The sequence below is a fragment of the Eschrichtius robustus genome, chromosome 4 (genome assembly GCF_028021215.1).
Source record: "Eschrichtius robustus isolate mEscRob2 chromosome 4, mEscRob2.pri, whole genome shotgun sequence".
Classification (NCBI taxonomy): Eukaryota; Metazoa; Chordata; class Mammalia; order Artiodactyla; family Eschrichtiidae; genus Eschrichtius; species Eschrichtius robustus.
In genome coordinates this window covers 8,696,171-8,717,081 of record NC_090827.1, presented here as the reverse complement: position 1 = coordinate 8,717,081, position 20,911 = coordinate 8,696,171, and the positions used below count along the sequence as shown (strand labels likewise).

Genomic DNA, 20,911 nt, shown 5'->3' with positions numbered 1-20,911 from the left:
TTTTTCCACAGGTCAAACAATATAATTATTTTGCTCTTCTTGTACCCTCTCCAATCTCTCCTAATATCTGAATTCTTATAATATCTTTTTAATAAAGGCCAGAACAATGTTAAATACATAATAGAGTTACCTTTTTGGTACAGACAGCATTCATTTGGTTAATATTTACTGAGTGTCTGCCAAATAATGGGGTCTACAGTGAGTCCTGGAAAAACAAAAAGTATAAATAAGTTCACAATCTGATGAGGAAGAGAGATTTATAAATGAAAAAACAATGTAATTTGGTAAGTGCTTCTAGATGCAAATACAAAACCAGCTGACTTAGGCTATGTGTCAAAGAGTTCATAACAGAGGAGGGGTAGACAAGCCAGGTCATGAGAAGTGGGAGGGGCATTCCAGGCAGAGCGAACAGCAAGTGCTGAGAAGGACATGGCAACTTGGGGAAAGAATGACCAGGGCAATGAGGCTGCCACACAGGTTGGGACATGTTAAATAAACAGTATTAAGGCAATGATGTTTTGAAAAGTTCATACACATTTTAAAATAGCATCTTGTTTAACTTCTTGTCTATCATCTAAAAGTTTTAAAATACGAACACAATTTTGCATAGTTTTTGTTTTTATATCTAAGTGTAACGAAACACCTTCCCTTTGCTTATATTTAATTTCGAACTGTTTACTTCTCAACTTAAAGTCTTTTAGAAATTGTCACTAAAGTTACGGTCCTCAATGGAACACTCTTTCCCTTTAATGTTTTCACATGGCCTGACTGACTGTTAGACACTACATTTCTAAGTTCTTGCATTTATAATTAATTGCTAATTATTTTGGTTCTAGTCAGGGTTAGGTGCGTTGGTTCTTTTCTTTTTCTGAAATCCATAAGATTTGGATTTTGCGTTAATTTGTAAATTAACGCAAAATTCTGGAGTCTTGGTTTATAATTAGAATTTAGGAATTGCTACTAACGTCTTATGCTTAAAATTATGTAAATTTTTGTGGCAATAAAAAGAATCACTAGTATTTGAAACAGAAGCTCCTCCTTCCACCAGATGGCAGAATAGTATTAAAAATCAGGCAAAGATGGCTTACTGTAGAAAAACTGAAGGATTTGCAAGAACTATCGACACATAAGACAGATTCCTAGGCTTTAGGTTTGACTAATTAAGCAAAATAAGCATACTTCTTGAAAGAAAAACATGATTTGAAATTCACTAGAATCTAATCTCCATCAGCTAGAAGGTGAACTCCCTGAGAGCACATAATTGCTCAATAAATACTGATGGATGGAGGGATGGATGGATGGAGGGATGAGTAAATGAATATATGAGAAAAAAAGCTAAAACAAAATGTTCCACCTTACTTTATTCACAATTCACTTTTTTTCTCCTTTTTGTAGATTCCAATTCCTTTTCCATTTCCTAATAATCCAAATCAGGTAATTATACTTAAAGTTTCCTTTAAGAAAGTATTTAAATGAATACAAAACAAAAACTTGAAAATTCTTTAGATTTATTTGGAAAGGAAGCTGATACCAAAAATAATGGTTATTATTCTCCTTTGGGGACAATTAGTGATTGATATTTTGTCTGATTTGAGTCATTTAATGTAAAAATCTCATATAGCCTTGAAACCTGAGACCTGAAACTTTCCTTGATCATGTGGAGGGAACCCAGGAGACCAGTAGAAAAGCATTTGAAGTCAAATAATCTGGGGAATGCAAGCTCTGTCATTTAACACTTTGGAGTAATCTTAAACTCCTTTGTGTCTTACTTTCCTTTAGAATTATAAAATAGTGAAAATGAATGATTCATGAAGTCCATTTCACCTCTAAAATTTTTTACTTATATTTGCTATTAATGGGGGGAAAATTCATTCTTACTGTAATGGAATCTGTCCCAGAAGCCTTTGAACTAGATTTAAGGTTATGGTCAAGGTATAAAAGGATTATTTGAATTTTACTTTTGACAGGATTTTAGTGAATGAGGGGAAATTACATAGAACAAGACTGACTCAGTCACAAGCAAAAAAATAAATTGTGTGTAACATAGCATATTAATTCTAAATTTTTAAATGATACTTCGGTTACAATTATAGGAGATGATATTATTAAAGTTTACTTTCATAAAGAAGTGATCCCTGGGAATTCCCTGGCGGTCCAGTGGCTTTCACTGCCGGGCCCGGGTTTGATCCTTGGTCAGGGAACTAAGATCCCGCAAGCCACGTGGTGCAGCCAGAAAAAAAAAAAAAAAGGGATTCCCAAATACAGTCTTTTTTCCAACCTCGTAAGCATGAATTTAATTATCTTTCCAAGAAGTCCCTGCTACGTTTGGAGTCCACACACACACACACAGAAATGTGGACTCATGTTTCCTGAGATAGATAGTAGGTTTGAAGGGGGTGGGTGGGTACTAAAGGGTGGAGGGGTACTTAAAATATTAGCGAATGTGACTCTTACTGTTTATAAATGCTAAGAATTCTAAAAAGCATGTTTTCATTAATCAAGCTAACAGAAAATATATAACGTAGAAAAGATAGATAAAACACTGAGTTACAACTCCTTGATCAATTGATTGTATTTCCTTTTTTCTAGGTCCTGACACTTAATGATCGTATAGTGGTAAATACTGCTCTGTTAATCTATAAAGTTTACAAAAATATTACATTCGGCACTCCATTTAAGGCGAGCCAGTTCATCAGAAAAATTACTGTATTTATTAGTCCAATTCATTTGGAAACAAAATTAAGAACAGCTGTTAAATTCAAAGCCAAAAAAACTAACTCGATACATGCAAACAGTTCTACATTCATTTATTCAACTCATCCAAACTATAAATTGACAAAACAACCTCTTCTATCATTGATAAGGATGAAGGTGAAGAGTCTTAAAAGACTTAAGAGTTACAGAATAACTTACTTTAGCAGAGATGAAATAGACTAGTTTATTTCTTCACTAATGAAGCTCTAGCATAAATGCATAATACATTAAAGATGATCAAATCTAAATCCCAACAGATAATTTTTTTTACTGAACTGCACATAATTCAACTATTTAACAAGGCCCTTTGTTGATATATGTTATTCAGAATATTAGTTTATAAAAACACAGGGGAAATACTTGAAGGGAGTTACAAAAGAGAACACTAAAAATTTCATTTCCCATATACTTTTCACACTTAAACATTTTCTGAAATCAAGATACATCTCATAACAGATGCATTTAACCTAGAATCTCCTTTTTCTTTAAGATTCATCATTAACTAAATGGTGCACTTTACAGTTGATGGTATCTCAGAGACCTGCAATATTCGTAAAAAATGTCAAAAAGTTAGGCCTAAAAAGTTAGGCCTAAACCACTGTGTGCCTGAGGTAAAAATTTTCAGGATTCTTCACTACAGATTATTTAAAGTCAATCAATCACCTTGAAGAATATTTAAGTGTGCCAGAAACTTTAAGGTCAAACTAAATAAGAATCAGAGTCAAAAAAAAAAAAACCTAAGTCAAGTTCAAATAGCTAGTGTTCTTCCCACAATCCACTCTGTTTAAGAGATTCTATAGTCCATTTCCAAATGACAAATTGTAAAAATTCTAGCATCTTTTAATTAGAATGTATTATATATATGAATATGAATAGATATTCTAAAAATGTTTTAGGAAACTGCCGTCAATAATTAATTACTGATGATTACAAAATTAGCAAGTTCATCTTTACATCAAAACATGGCTAAAAGAGCCCTGGCCTGTGGTGGGAAAGCCTAGATTGTAAGCTCATCTTTAAAATTAAATTAGCTCTGTGACCTTGGGTATATGTATTCATTTACCTCCAAAGTCTCTTCCAGGGAAAATACTGACTCCTCAGACATATGACTCATTCAAATTACCAAATCTGAATACTTAATACCTATTTACACTTTATTTTTCTGAACTTCATTGAAAGTGCTGTTGGCCACAAGCCATCCAGAAAGGATCCTGACAGAATAACCTATAGAACTGCCATATCTTCACAGTGATGAGAAGTTTTTTCTCCCAGTGATTGTGATTAAACCAAGAAGCAGGAAAATGCACCCTAAAGGAACAAATGCTACCTCAGGGCAATTGTTCTTGCCTGAGAACAAGCAGGACAGTGTTTAGCTTACATATTCTTGCATACGTGCTGGGACGGACAGCTCTACAAATAGAGGGATTCACCTTGTGGACACAGTGGTCAATTCCTTGAGCAAGCTGCCAGTCTCTTAAAACAGGACCACATGAAAGCTATAAAGCAATACTTAACCAGTGAAATTGCTTGTGTAAGTAAACCCTCGAAGCAAAGTCATAGCTGTCCTAAAATTTTGGTTCAAGTATCATCCACAGAGGGAATTCACATAATTTAAGAAAGATAGCACTTGTATGGAAGTGTTTACAGTGAGTTTCTCAACCATTCACATCAATTTTCTATATTTCAGATATAGTGACTACCGTTACAAGGCAGTTACAAGGCAAGAAAATATTTCTGTGAATTAAGGGAATTTAAATCTAAATATTGCATATTCATTTAAAAATCTTACCTCATGTAAATAAAACACAAAGCAGTAAAAATGGAATTAATTTTTCAATAAAAACAAAGATTTTCATATAGAAAAGTATTTTAGCTTATATATGTACTAAGTTAAAAATAAGCTAAAAGGTAAACCCATTGATATCACTGATCATTGATTTTTCTTCTTTCACAGTTAATCATTTCTCTTTTGAACCAACTTGGGGTAAGTCCACATTAATTTTTAAGCTATTATAAACTACAAATCTACCTAATGGACTGAAGATAGTATCTTATTAATTTTTTTTAATATCTAGGGCTTCTTTGGGGTTGAACTTTTTTGCTATGGTTATATTGATAAAAGCAAGTGGCATTTAATCTCAGAAAAGGTAAGAATAATTCTTCTGAACCATAAAACCATATGGCAGAATGGAACCCAAGTGATTTACCCAAATTAAAGCTCATGAGTTATAAACTCGATTTCCTCCAAGATCTTTTTTTTTTTTTTTTTTTCTGGCTGCACCATGCAGCATGTGGGATCTTAGTCCCCTGACCAGGGATCAAACCTGCGCCCCCTGCATTAGAAGCATGGAGTCTTAACCACTGGACCACCAGGGTAGTCCCTCCTCCAAAATCTTTAGATCAGAATTCCTGCAGGTCTAAAAATGTATTCTTTTCATAATGCCCATAGCATTTGACAAAATTTCAGTTTACAGAAATTAGGTTAAGAAATGTCAAACAGTAAATTTTACCTCAAGCTTACTTTTGTCTTACGGACTATTCATAGCAAACAGTGAGAAAAGCCTGCTGTGAAACTTCCAAATCTAGAAATGCTCTCATCTCAAGGCAACAAGTCTCCTTAACACAAAAGCATCAGCTCTCTTGATGGAAAGGCTACAAACCTTGAGACTTCTGCTTTGACTCTCACCCAAGTTTGCTTTCATCTAAAATATATACAAAAGAGAGAGAGAGATCAAAAAGGTATATTCCTTTTTAAAATATCTGAATTAATGTCAATTAAAATTATAGACAGTGTGTATTTATTTTAACCTACCTTGAGAGAAGCTGATGAATCAAAATATTCTCAATCCTAATTTTGAGAAAGAAATTGGATTTCACGCAAGTTTTCCTTCTGAAAAGTTTCATCGCCCTCAAGTGCTTATTCTGTGTTTCTTACCAATTCAAATGCTCTTACCAGCCCATCAAGGGTGAAGTGGGAGAAATTAAGCTCTATGTTGCAGAAAAGACAGTTGATGGTTCAATTTCTCAGCATTTAGGTATAAAAGAACCGCATTATTTGCTACCTCCCAACATTACATGATTGTACCCATACTAATCCATCAACATTAAATAAACATAATATGGGAGACATGGATGGAGGCAAAGAAAAAATATGGCAAAAATACCTTCATATAGTAACTATAATCTGTATTGTTTATTTTGGCAGAAATAATTCTCTTACTACTATGTCAGAAGTTATATACGGTTAGTAAAATCTCCAAATATCTTTTGAGCATTATTATACATTTTTAAATACTTCTATCCTAAGGGTTTAACAGCTTCAGATTGTGCCCATAGTGGTAAGTTAGTAATATGATTAAAGGAGGTGTAAACAAGACCAAATTAATTACAAGTGCTTTCTTCAAATGATGTGTTTTGAAACCAATTTATTTATTAAAACTTCACAAATACTTTAGAAAATAACAGCAACCATCATAAGTCCTCATACTGTAAGACAGAGTAGCATTTAGCCTCTAAAAGTGGTTGGAAATTTTAGGTGCCCTCTTTAGCATGTTTAGTACCTTGCTTCTATTTGAGTTGGAAATGCTTTCAAATCTCAAGAACACCTGCAGGCAAGACACACTGATTGCAGCCGCTCATCCTTAGGTTAAGATATTATCAATAAATTGTCTCTGGGCCAAAATTATGTAAACAAGTTCAACAAGGCTAGCCAAATCAGATGTGGCCCTTAAATTTCAAGTCACAAACCATAAACGTTATTACTATGGATAACATGAGTATTGCTTAAGTAATATAGAATCTTCCAAACTACAAACTTAAAGTAAGAAATCATAAAAGCTTCATAAACTTAGTAGGGAATACGGCAGACAGAGAATTGGCTCTGGAACCCTGCAGACCAGGATTCAAAATCCAGCTCTGTTGCTTACTGAATAAACCTTGGGGCAACCTTTCTAAATATCATTTTCATCTGTGAAATAGGAATAAAACCACCTAACTTCACAGGATTGTTGTGAGGATTAAGTGATACAACGTAGATATTCAATAAATGGTATCTATCAATCACTGTTTCAGCTGTCTCTAAAAAAAAAAAACCAAAAATATTCCTTATGTCTGAAATATAAGAACAGTAAATATGAAGGCAATATCACCTAGTGATACAGGAGCAGATATTCCTCCAGAAATGTCTTCAACTAAAATTTTAATCTGGTTTTTTTCTATTATAGATGGTGCTGGATACTTACAGTTAGAAGACTATCTACTTCTACCCTATCTATAGGGTATAGTAGTTTTATCATTTTGCACACTTTGTAAATGTTCCAATGAAAACTACAAAATGACACAAAAAAATTGATTATCTGCGGATCATGTGCTTTAGTCATTCTTTCTTTAAATAAAATTTTCATAACATAATATCTTTACTACTGTCAGGTTAGATGTGTCAAAACTATTAAAACATAAGTAAATGTCATTCTTTAGGCAACTGCTCAAACTTTCTCGGGAGCTTCTGTAAGTAGTTTCAATTTTAGAGAATTCTATTCCATGCCAGGAAGAAGCAATTTCTTCCTACCTAACAGTAAACGTAGAATCAAGACTCTTTCATGCTGGGACAAGGTTATCCTACCCCTCACCCAATGAGCAGATCACTCTTGTCAAGTACAAGTCCCTTGTTACGTACCCACGGACCAGGATTTTATGGATTTCAGAAAATTAATAAACCTTGTAACTCTTCCAGAGCGGTTTGAGGCAGCACCCTGAAATCACACATTCTAATGTTTCTCAGCAAAACTTATAGTCACACTAAGGGGAAAAAAGCCTCCTGTCAGTTCAGTGCAAATTTACCCCAAAGGAGTTTTGACACTAACTCGGGGTTGGGGGGAGAGAAAACAAAAAACAAAAAACACCTTTTCGATTGATTTACCTCGGCCCTAGTTCTGTCCTCTAGCTACAGAGTAAGCGTAATACTCTTTTCCAATATCTGAAGGAAACAACCATGTCTCTATCCCCTAACCCTCCTTTTCTTCAGATGCCCCACCTGTAGTCCAACTGGAAGATGCAATTATGACAGTCCCTGCCTCAGGCTGACAGGAATTAGTATCATGAGACTTTCCCAATGGATAGCTTGGCCAGAATGTGATACACATGCGACAAGGCAGTGTTATTTTCCTTCCTCTTCCCTGCTTCCAAGAACACGTGGAACACCAACTCTTTCCTTTCCTCTGGGAATTACAATGTTAATAGTGAGTCTCTCAAAAACCTATGTCAGTCTTTAACAATCTCTTCCTAACAAAAGACACCAAAACTCCCAAAGACCTCCTCTGTCTCTGATTTCAGTTCCTTTCTGAACATCTATTTTTAATTCATTTATGGCACATACAGTTACAGTGGAGTGAAATGCATATAGCAATTGAAATTACTAATTTCCTGCATACATTTTTTTAATTCAGAATTCTTGGCAATGAGAACATGAGCTCTTGTTCGCTGATCTTGACCCTTACCAACTAAGAGTGAATGAAATTTCCTCATAAAACTCACAACTCTAAAGGCAAGAATACATCAGGCTTCCACTTTTGAAAGCAGCTTCAACAAGATCATGTAAAGCAAAATGCAAAGCAAATAATTTAAAGATAAATCAGATTAAACAACGGTGATCGGTGCTCTTCTGAAAGAAGCTTGATGTGACAGGAACATCCTTCAGACCTCAGAAGATCAATGGGAAAAAAAAAAAAAATGACAAACGAGAACTACATGGAAAGCAGAAGTTATGGCTGAACAGAAATTTACCTTTATTTAGATTCTGATTCTTCAAAGAGCATCAGTTGTTAAATTTGGTTTAAGCCATGCTTAAATAAAATGCATCCAAAATATGGTTCTTTATAGCTCTTTTGACTGGAAAGCAGAAAATTCTGTGTTCTGTTTCACCGTATTTGCTAATTTTATTCTGATGCAAAACCTTCTAAATGCAAATCATTTTGAAAGTGAATAAAATACTTCGCAAGTGATCTACCCTGCCCTTTTTATATATGAGTTCTGTGATGCTGCCCTCTGTTCAGCACATGTCCCTTTGCTGCCATGGGGCTTACACGGAGATTGCGAGCTATAACCCACGGCAGTCGGTTTCAGAGTCCTCACTCCAGTGGGCATCTCGTTTCTCTGCCACAAGTTGGATGAATTGAGAGTGACTAGCGTAAAGCTTGAGTTTATCACTCATGTCCACCCATTTCACTTTTCCAGCATCATCTCCAGCTTCTAAGGTAAGGTTATCCATTATCTCACCTGGTTACCAAAGAAAAAACATCATCAAGAAAAAGTAATTTATTCATTTCTTTTTCAGCATAATTCTGTATCTTCAAGTATTGTTACTGTAACAATCTTAAATCATCATTATATTAAGTGGCCAAGCGAATTAAAAGCTAGAATATTCCAAATTTCCCAAATGTCCAAATTTTAAGTGACGGTACCAGTAAGAAAGCTTTTCTCTTTAAAAAGTGAAAATATTACCCTTAAAAAAAAAGAGAGAGTTTACATTAAATAAACATGAAAACTCACATCAAAATTCCAGAAGGATGACAGATTTCAATGTTAAAAAAAAAATGAAAGAAAACAATTAGTGATGACTCACTTTAGAGTCTTAAGGTAAGTGGACTTTTCCAAGTATGACACCAAACCAGAAACCATAAAATAAAATATTTAGTTGGGGGATGAGGTGGTGGTGGGATGAATTGGGAGATTGGGATTGACATGTATACACTAATATATGTAAAATAGAGAACTAATAAGAACCTGCTGTATAAAAAATAAATAAAATAAAATTCAAAAAAATATTTAGAGTTATATTTATAAATACATATAAATATATTTATTAAAATATTTATAATTATCAAAAATTTAAAACAAATGCTTTCAATCACTGTTGGCAATCTAAATGGCATATTTCTGTAGGACAATTTGGCAATGTTTATCAAGAGCTTTTAAAAAGCAAATCCTCTTTGATGAGCATTCATTCAAAAAATATCAGAGTGCCTCTTATGCACCAGACTCTGTACTAGGCACTGGGGATACAATAAACAACCCAGCAATTCCACTTCAAAGGATTTATCCTAAGGAAATAAAAAGACAAGGCTACTGAAGTATTCAAGGCAACATTATTTATAACCAAAAAGAGAAAAAGGGACATAACCGACCTTTCCATCTAGAGGGCACAGATTATTAAATAAATGATAAGACAGCTACACAATGCACTCCCATTAAAAGTGAAGCCGTTCTATAAATACTGATATGGAAATATGTCCATAATATATTTTTAAGTGAAAATTCAAGTAACAAAACAGAATGTACAGTGTGAGCCCGTCTTTATTTTAAAAACAGCTATATAAAATCTGGAAAAAGATAAATCAAAATGCTAACAGTGGTATCTTTGGGAAATGAAATAACTGGTGCTTTAAAATTTTTTCCGCTTTATGTCACCTATTTTCTAAATAACTCATTATAAACACTACATCCTTTATCTTTATAATGATTACCTTTAAAATAATAAAATAATAAAGCTGTTTCTTAAAAGAAAAGAATCAATTGAATATTTCAGCATAACAGGTTTCTAAATCCCAGTGCTAAAATGACAGCCCTTTGTGTATCTCACAGCAACTACAACATCCAATTTTCAATGGAGAACGAGAATTAAGAAGTAAACCTGAATCTAAAAGTTAAATTAAAATATCTGATAATCTAAATAACAGTGTCGTCTAACATGCTCTTTATCAGATCTAATAATGTCTGAAAAGCATCCTCCCCTTCTGGTCACCTAATAAATTACACAAAACGGAATTCTAAAAAGTTTAAAGTTTATAGTCTGACATGTGAAGAGCTTGGAAGTCATCACTCCCATCTTCACACAAAAAAAATCTGAACAAACTGAAAATCAACAACTCTTTTTGGATCCATCAGAGAACTGAGGTCACCGGGCACAATGCCACCCTGAAAACTGGAGAGACAGGCAAATACAGAGAATCACAACTTACCAGGAACAGAATCCCACCTCTGGAGCTAGCAAGTGGTAGAAACATTTAAAAGGTAACTGACTAATTTTTGGAAAGTGATCTGTGAACTAGCTTGAGAGAGAAAATCTCCTGGAGGCACAGTCTTGGGGTGGGAGGGTCACATTTTCAGGAATGCCACCAGGATCTCAGGGTAAAGACAAGAAAAACCCCCACTTGCTTGCAGCAGGGAGAGGGGAAAAGTAACCATTCTGAAATAAGACAGCATTCTGCCCTTAAGGAAAACTATTTCACCAGTCCTAACCAGCCTGGGGGAAGGGAAATACCCAACTCTAGCCTTCCTGTCTCACCTAAGGAGCATGAGGGTGGAAGGAAGAAGCTGAGAAGCCGCAGTGAAAGCCACAGCCCAGGGGCCCAGGCTCACAGAAAAACTAAGACCTAATCATTGGGTTCTCCTATGATTCTCCTCCAAACCCCACAAACCCCCTCCCAATCCCACAGCAACAGGGATTCCATAAAATAACAGGGAGTGTAGCTGAAAGAATTGCGTGGCTCAGACTTATTTAAGTAGTCTCTAGAGAAACCCAAAGACAACAGAGAGACAAAAACAAAAACCCCGGAGGAAATTTTAGCCTCTGACACCTACAATTACAGCAAATAATAAGTACAGCCTAACTCCTAGTCAACTAAACATAAGACCTCACACTAAAGATCTATTTACCTCAGTCTCTTTTACTGGATACATCATGTTCACTTTTCAAAAAAACTAGAAGGCATGCTACAAGGCAAAAAGCACAGTCTGAAGAGACAAAACATCAGAATCAGACTCAGATATAGCAGAGATTTGGAATTATCAGACCACAAAATTTTTTTTAAGTTCAGAGAGAAAATAAAACAGTGAAAACAGTGATTTGAACAACTCAAACACTATAAAATCAACCTCTAGAGGGTCAGTCATTGTTTTTTAACTCCAAAAATAAATAGCTAACAAATTTATCAGTACTTAAGTTGTAGAGACCTGCTTGTAAATTATATTTGCATACTTCTCCTTCTGAAATATTTAAGTTCTCAATACCAGGATGAATTATCCTAATACTTTGGTTAGAGTTGTTGTTTGGAATTGGTGCTGGGAGTTTTCCGAAGTTCAGCAAGAATGTAAAAGTGGGGGCTTCCCTGGTGGCGCAGTGGTTGAGAATCTGCCTGCCAATGCAGGGCACACAGGTTCGAGCCCCGGTCTGGGAGGATCCCACATGCCGCGGATCAACTGGGCCCGTGAGCCACAACCACTGAGCCTGCGCGTCTGGAGCCTGTGCTCCGCAACAAGAGAGGCCGCGATAGTGAGAGGCCCACGCACCGCGATGAAGAGTGGCCCCCGCTCGCCGCAACTAGAGAAAGCCCTCGCACAGAAAACGAAGACCCAACACAGCCATAAATAAAATAAATAAATATTTAAGAATGTAAAAGTGACAGATCTTCTAGTTCCAGCCCATTTTGTAAGGAAAAAACTGAGTCCAAGAGAATACGTGATTTGCACAAGGTTATACTGAGACAGGAAGGGGGCAGGGCACAACCTTTAAAAGAATGACAAAACCATTGCGACACTACATAAACTGGTTAGAACCAACTAGGTCCAAGATGGCGGATGATTCCACTTCCACTAGCTCTTGAGCCTCAGTATACGCTCATTGTAATACATCAGCACACTAAGTGACACACCCACAGGTGCCATAACAGTTCCGAGGCAGACCATAAAAGGAAAAAAGTGGGTGGTGACCCAATTCTTGGAAATCCCCACCCCTTCCCCAAAATAGCTGGAATAATCCCCCCACTCATTAGCCTATGAAATTACCCAGCCCATAAAAACTAAATGTCCCATATTTTGAGGCCGCTTGCCTTCTGAGATGGCCCACGCTCTGTCTATGGAGGGTGTATCTCCCTGAATAAATCTGCTTTCACTCGGCTTGCTCTTGTATTCCTTCCCGCATGAAGCCAAGGACCCTCACTTGGCAGCCCGTCCCAGGGACTCGCCTGAGACCTGGGACATGACCATCCACTCGGGCCCTATTTTTCCTGCAACAATACAACTTAGAAAGGAGCCATGAGTGGAACATTCAGTTCTCTGACATGGTACCCTCATTTCATTATGCTACAGATGAAAACAAAATATTTAAAATGTCATCCAATTCAGCAGTAAAATATGTTTCAAAAGAAGCCAGCCAGTCAATGTATGTTAAAATCATAATTAATTTTTAAGATAGCAGATTCCCACCCACCCCCTAAAATTTTTAAATCCATTGACCAGAAAAAAACATTCATTTAAAATTTTTTCAGTACTTGGAATTTTTTTGGTGTTGTTTTGTATTTTAATAATGCACGCTCTTATAAAATTATTTCAAACACTAAGACAGATATAAATCCCATTTCCTTTACCACAGCCATACTTCCTACCCAAATCTCCAGTTGCTTTTGTTTTTATTTTACACAAATGGAGTCATACAAACAACTTGACAACTTTAAGGCACATAATTTTAGTCTATAACTTTAACCTTAATTTTATGTGCTACCAGTGGATTAAAGGATATTAGTTACTGGTAACACTTTTAAAGCTTTCTTCTACATATTCTTTTAATATAAACAATCTGCTTTCATACAAATATAATCCTATAACCGGTAGTTGATTGACTTAAAATGCTAAAATAGTCCAGATTTAATTGTGCCCCAGTAGTCTGCTTCACTTAAATTGGATCCTCTAATTCAGTTAGCTTAATAAACATAAGTAAAATTACCTGTTTCATCATGGTAGTTCACAGCTTCTGTCTCCATCCATGCATTATCAGTGTTTCGAGGATCATCAACATAACCTTTATATATCTATTTTTAAAAGGAGACAGACCGAAAAAAAGTGTAGGGTGAATAGGAATGGGTAGAGAAGAGCATGCTACCTTCATTGGAATCAGAAATATTCTGTTGCAAACAATGCACATTTAATTAACATTAGTGAACTGTACACTTAAAAATGGTTAAGATGGCAAATTATATGTTATGTGCTTTTTATCACAAAAAAAAGAAATGTAAATATTACAGGACCTTTAATGTAGCATTCCATACGCTTGTTTTACATTTCCCAGGGAGGGAATTCCCTGATGGTCCAGTGGTTAGGACTCAGTGCTTTCACTGCCAGAGCTCAGGTTCAATCCCTGGTCGGGGAACTAAGATCCCACAAGCCGCGCAGCTCGGCCAAAAACAAGTCGATGTGAAAATGAAATTAAGAAATTAAGAAAACAGGGACTTCCCTGGTGGCGCAGTGGTTAAGACTCCACGCTTCCAATGCAGGGGGCCCGGGTTCAATGCCCGGTCAGGGAACTAGATCCCACATGCATGCTGCAACTAAGAGTTCACATGCCACAACTAAGGAGCCCGTGAGCCGCAACTAAGACCCAGCGCAACCAAATAAATAAATAAATAAATATTTTTTAAAAAAAGAAATTAAGAAAACAATTCCATTTACAATAGCATCAAAAGAATAAAATATTTTTTTAAATAAATAAATAAATTTCCCAGGGAAAAATATTCTCAAGAACATTTTGAGGCAGCTTTAAAATTCATAAAACCCTCAACACCTCAGACTCTAATTTCAGAATTTGAGAATAGTCATATTTGCGCCATATGATTTTTTTTAAGACTCTATAAGTATTTTTCTGTTTTAATAACTTCTGTGATTATAGTTTTAGACATACAAAGATAGATTCTTCTAGTTAAAAATCTATAAATAAGGTTAGTTAAGACTAATATTTAAGCTATTAATACGTGAAAAGATTTGGGTCTAGCCATCTAACACAAATGTGACCCGAAACCCAGACAGCATATTGATAGATAAATAATTAAGAAATCCTAATTCTAGAAAGAAAACAAAGCAATTCAAAGAAAACCAATAAAAAAGAAAAGAAAATCTACCCTTTTCCTTATTATTAGTGCACATATACCTTATAAAGTGATTTTTTTTTAATCACAAAGGGTATGTAGACAAAACAGCCGTGAGACTTAAATGGTTATGAACAAGAAAAACTCTGAATAACATAATTTAAAATGTAAATGTCCTTTCAAAAAAGCTGAATTCATGCAAATTTTTTAAAAAAGAAAAGATTTTCCGTTAGATGGGTGAACTCAGTGTCACATTAGCTCAAGCCTAAAGAAAAATTAAGAGGAAAAAATGTATTATAATAAATGATGTAACTGGCCTAAAGTTGGACTATAAAAATTTAAGTAGAAATCTATTTACAGTGAAGAGCTACTACGATTTAATTTGTTTTTATGAACGTGTATTTCAAATATACAAGTATTTCACTTCATTGAGAAAATGATCTACCAGATTTCCAGGTGAACTTTAAGTAATTTTCATTAATCCCCAGGACTAAATCCTTCCTGGAAATCTTCATTTCTTACCACTAGATGTTCCTGGCTGAAGAGCTTGTGCAACTTTTCCTCTAATTCTCTCTTTTCAGCACCAGATTTCTGTAAGGAGTTGAGAGCTTCCTCACCAAATTCTCTTTTCAGTGTGGCACTAATCTTCTCTCCTGGATCCACCATTCCCTAAGAGTCACATTTTTGTTTAAAAAAAGTAATAAGCTTTAATTCAATCAATAGATATTTACTGAGTGATGCAGTGGACATATATTGCTGTATCTGCCCATAATCTTCTGTGATATGTTCTTCTCTAAATCATCTGTTTCTAGTAGAAGCAGCTTAGCAGCGTATCCCATATACTCAACCATAGTAATTAGTCCAAAGTTAGCCTACGGTCAACTGAGCCAGTCAGACTCCTTTCCTGGTATCTTGCAAAGTCAAGCTATGGAAGGAAGGGATGGAGGCAAGAAAGAATACAGCAAATTGATACTTTCCCCATTGGTCATTCCATTCCAGCCAAACTGACCTCCTCAATGTTCCTAGGATGTGTCAGACATATCCCAACCTTAAGGCCTTTGTACCTGCTATGACTTCTGCCCAAGATGCTTTCCCCGGGTATACACATGGTTCACTCGTTCACCTCCTTCAGATCTTTACTCAAATGTCACCTTCTCAGGAGACCTTCTCTAACCACCCTATCGAAAATTGCAAACTCTCGAACACTTCCTAATCCCCTTCCTTGCTTTAGTTTTTTTCTTAATATTGATATTTATCACCTTCTAACATGACAGTAACTTGCTGATGTTATATTATCTGTCTCCCTCACTGGAGCGTGAGCACCAAGAAGATGAGGATGTTTGTTTATGTTGCTCTGCTGTATCCCCAATGGCTAAAATATTAGCTGACAAAAGGCAGATGCTCAAAATATACTGAGTAGATCAACGACTCTCAAAGTTATATTAACGACAACAGTTCCCTGACTGATCAGAATTTCAAATGACAATAAAAATATAAGATCCTGTGATGATATCATTCTATTCTGCATTCGGCACTGAGTGAAGTTTGACTATTTGGCTCTTATGATTCGCCTAAGGTTTTGTCACAGTCAGCTACAACCTTCATTTTCATTCCATTTTACCCTACAAAGAAAAAAAGCCATTCCTGCAGATGGGAGAATGTGTATATAAAGAGCCATCCTCTCATCAAACTATCTCCATTTCACAATATGGCATAAAATATAAAACCCACTACTGAACACATACACATTCTTAAAAGCCCCTTGCAATATACTACTGACATGAACCCAATAGAAGTATAGTCTTCCTGATGATATTATGAAAACTCAAAAAACTACAAGGAACAGTAATAGTGTTATCTTTTTAAAAATACTAAAAATCTTACCTTGGGCTTGGAGTAGGTGTTGAGTTCTGAGACGAAACCCAACATTAGTGAGTATCTACAATACCAGGTGCTTTATATGCTATCTCTAATAATCCTGTGAAATATATATGATTATTCTTAAAACAAAGGTCTGAACTCCATATCACTCAGCTCAAAGTGGAAAGGTCAAAACACAAGCCCAGGTCTAACTCCAAAGTCCATGTTCTTTCCCAAGGGTTTTAGAATTAGACTCAGATTCTAACAGCTTTGTTGTATTATCCTACATTTGTCATTGACAGTGATACTTCATTGCAAAAGAATTACTGGGGAGGAATGGAGAATAAATGAGGTAGAAAAGATCCATACACAATAACCTTGTAGTAAATAAAGCAACTAAAAAGAACTCACAACACCGATTTGACTTAATTTTAATGCTTACCCCTGGGATTGCCCATTCTCCACAGTCTTTCCTTTTTATTGCAACAAACTGTAAGATGTTTTTCCCAGAAATGGGGTGGGTAATTCTATTTCCACTTCTGTCCCTTTTCCACCTATAACAGTAAGGTAAGGTCATAACTGATTTAGAACAAAGACCAAGGTTCTATTTCAAGCTTAAGACAAAGCTATAAAGATAATTTTTCTTTATAACAGAGTATATATAAATTTACCTCAAATCAGCTAGTTTTGTAAAGAAATACTGTTTTGTATTAAAAATAGTCTTTATTTAGCACTGTTACAAACCAAGACAAATGTCTACTTTCCATAAACGATATTATAGTCTCCATAATAAAAATTCAAGATATAAAGTTTTTACTACTTAAAGTAAAATTTATCAAAGAAAATTAAAAGCAGAACAGAATTTAAAAGAAAGGTCATAAAAGTTTTTTTTTTTTTAATCCAAGGATCCTTTTTAAGAATTTTAAGTAGTGAAAAAGATCTGTAATATTTGCTTTTAACAGTTCGCCCTACGTTTTCAGAAAAGCAGATTATATGATACAGGTTCAGCTGGTCTCAAGAAAAGTGCTTCTCAATCTTTATCCCTGCTTTTGATAAAAGAAGTCTCACACTATCCTTTAATTTAATTTTATATTTCAAATTGAATTGCATTTTTTTAAAGCATCGAGGTAACGTTAATTTCAGAATGTGGTTTTTCTAACCACAGCCTCCTTCACAAAGATGTTGATAAATCTCCCCTTCTCTTTCCCTACGCCCACCACATCTACCTCCTCCTGCCGAATTTTAAGAATAGTTTTAATAGTCCCTTAGGCAAAGATAAAGATTTTGAACTTCCAGTACTAAACCAAAAAAGAAAGCCTGTGATCTAATCATCACTCTGCGTGAGACTCAATAAAATATACTAGTTTAGAAGACCTAAATAGACATTTCTCCAAAGAAGATATACAGATTGCCAACAAACACATGAAAGGATGTTCAACATCACTAATCACTAGAGAAATGCAAATCAAAAGTACAATGAAGTATCACCTCACACTGGTCAGAATGGCCATCATCAAAAAATCTACAAACAATAAATGCTGGAGAGGGTGTGGAGAAAAGGGAACCCTCTTGCACTGTTGGTGGGAACGTAAATTGATACAGCCACTATGGAGAACAGTATGGAGGTTCCTTAAAAACTAAAAATAGAACTACCATATCACCCAGCAATCCGACTACTGGGCATATACCCTGAGAAAACCATAATTCAAAAAGAGTTATGTACCAAAATGTTCATTGCAGCTCTATTTACAATAGCCAGGACATGGAAGCAACCTAAGTGTCCATCGACAGATGAATGGATAAAGAAGATGTGGCACATATATACAATGGAATATTACTCAGCCATAAAAAGAAACGAAATTGAGTAATTTGTAGTGAGGTAGATGGACCTAGAGTCTGTCATACAGAGTGAAGTAAGTCAGAAAGAGAAAAACAAATACTGTATGCTAACACATATATATGGAATCTAAAAAAAAAGGTTCTGACGAACCTAGGGGCAGGACAGATATAAAGACGTAGAGAATGGACTTGAGGACACGGGTGGGGTGGAAGGGTAAGCTGGGACGAAGTGAGAGAGTGACATTGACATATATACACTACCAAATGTAAAACAGATAGCTGGTGGGAAGCAGCTGCATAGCACAGGGAGATCAGCTCGGTGCTTTGTGACCACCTAGAGCGGGGGGAGAGGGAGGGTGGGAGGGAGATGCAAGAGGGAGGGGATATGGGGATATATGTATACGTATATAGCTGATTCACTTTGTTATACAGCAGAAACTAACACAACATTGTAAAGCAATTATACTCCAATAAAGATGTTAAAATTTTTTTTTTAAATATAGTAGTTTAGATATGAGTGCCCAGATTTCTTTATATTGTGGCTGAATACCATATCTAACCCATAATTCCCCCCCAAAAGAGTTCATAGTCTAGCAGTGGAGCTAGACATGTATGTGAATAGACTACAAGAGTGACAGCTTGATGAGTACAGTAAATAGAAATGAAAGAATAATTGGTATAAGAAGACAACATCTGTTTTTAAGGATGCCAGAGAGAGGAAACAAAATTATAAAGTAAAATAATGTATTCAAGAAACTGAAAGTATATGTGGCAACATAAGTATCGGTGAGGGAAAGATAGATGGTGAGGCTGGAGAAGTATGCAAAGAATTCATCAAATTCATCTGCTTAGAGAGCCAGAGAATATTTTTTAAGCAGGGAAAAAGCCATTAGCAATTTGTATTTCAGAAAGCTCACTCACTTTGACAAAAGTTTGGAAGTTGGTTTGGAGGGAAGCAAGGCTGGAGGCAAGAAAACCAGCTAGAAGACTGTTACCGTGGTCCAGGTACAAGACGATGAGGACAGGACTGAAGGCAGAGACAGTGAAAATGGAGAAAAGACAGATTTTACCTTTACTTTTTTTCTTTTTTAGCCTTTACTTTTTAAAAGTCACTTATATAGCACTTATTATGGACCTGATACTGTTGTGCTTTAATGTATTTATCCATTTAAGCCTCAAAACCAGCCTATAAAGCAGCTGTATTATTGTTTTTATTTTACAGATGTGGAAAATGAGGCGCAAAGAAGTAGATAACTTGCCTGAGGTTGCAGAGGAAAAAAGTTGTGTAAACCAAGATTTGAACCCAGGCAATCTGGTTCCAGAATCTGCACTCTTAATCACTATACTATTTTACTTAAATTAAACAAACAGAATTTACACTAATTAGGTAGGAGGAGGGATAAGGTGGCAAATGATGGTTCTGTCCACTCACAAACGTTTACTAGCACCTACTACACCTCATGTGCAAGGAGCTGGGAAAACAAAGACTAACACAGAGTCTCTGCTGCTCAGCCAACCAGCCAGTCATGGCTAGAGCACCGGGAAGAGAAGCTGAATAGAGAGAGATGCTGCTGGGCGAAAAGGCAGGACCACACAGATGATGAAAAGCTTGCATATCACATTTACGTTCTCAGATTTTATCCTCAATGGACTCATTTAAGGATCTTAAACAGAGTAGTTTCTTGTTATGTTTTTGTTAGTACCAAATACATTGTCACTAAATTCAAAACAAAATTTCTTGATACAACAGAAATAACATATCATTTTAACTAGTGAGCCTCATGAACATTTATTAAATGCTAATGATATTCCTATGTACGATTGATATTCCCTCCCTACTTCTGATGGTCCACACCTTCCTGTTTCTAACCAAAACAGGAAAGAAAATCATACCGCCATTAACTTTTGACCCGAGTTTATTCACAATAATATATGAACACTTCCCCTCTCATTTCAACTTTAAGAGATATACAGGAACTTCTGATAACTCCCCATTATATGTGGGAAGTCTCTAGGAGAGGTATCTGGGAATCTAAAAATTTAACACTTTCCCTGGGGATTCTGAACAAGAAAGTTTGTGAAATTCTGCACGATTCAATGCTATTTTGCGTCATGAAGTACCTGGAAGAAAAGGGGATAGAATCTTTGCTTTAAAAGTGCCTGTGTGATTCTTATGATTACTCATTAGTGAAATACTGGTGTAAAAGAGAAAGCACAATATTTGGAGCCAAATACCCCTGTTTCAAATTTCAGATCTACAAGATTTAGGCAAGTCACTTAACCTCAGTAAGTCTCCACTTTCAGAACTATAAAATAGATATGTTAATACCTACCTTGAGGAGTTCCTGTGAGAAACAAATGTAAAAACTAATAATAGCACCTAGCAGAGTACCTGGAGTAAGCAATATTTTTAACAATTCATTTAATCTTGTTGATTCTTTCTTCAACATCCTTCATTCTTCTCTTCCTTCCATTTCTACTGCCACTCATCTATTTGGAGGGACTCATCAGTTAATAATATATGTATTACTGAGATAGCAAAGAAA

The 20,911-nt window shown here is 35.6% G+C and overlaps 1 protein-coding gene and 1 long non-coding RNA gene across 2 annotated transcripts in view; both read right to left on the bottom strand.

Moving 5' to 3' along the window:
* LOC137763957 (uncharacterized) overlaps positions 1-5,430 on the bottom strand; it is a 66,168-nt gene extending 60,738 nt beyond the window's left edge. Inside the window, exons 1-2 of the long non-coding RNA XR_011073887.1 lie at positions 5,265-5,430; positions 131-205 (exon numbers count right to left, since the gene is read on the bottom strand). This is a non-coding gene — a long non-coding RNA (uncharacterized lncRNA). The remainder of the gene's footprint in view (positions 1-130; positions 206-5,264) is intronic.
* A 572-nt stretch (positions 5,431-6,002) lies between these two features.
* NUDT9 (nudix hydrolase 9) overlaps positions 6,003-20,911 on the bottom strand; it is a 33,599-nt gene continuing 18,690 nt past the window's right edge. Inside the window, exons 5-8 of the mRNA XM_068542418.1 lie at positions 16,969-17,080; positions 15,189-15,335; positions 13,532-13,616; positions 6,003-9,027 (exon numbers count right to left, since the gene is read on the bottom strand). Coding sequence (XP_068398519.1) covers positions 8,849-9,027; positions 13,532-13,616; positions 15,189-15,335; positions 16,969-17,080 — 523 coding nt within the window. The 3' untranslated portion in view covers positions 6,003-8,848. The remainder of the gene's footprint in view (positions 9,028-13,531; positions 13,617-15,188; positions 15,336-16,968; positions 17,081-20,911) is intronic.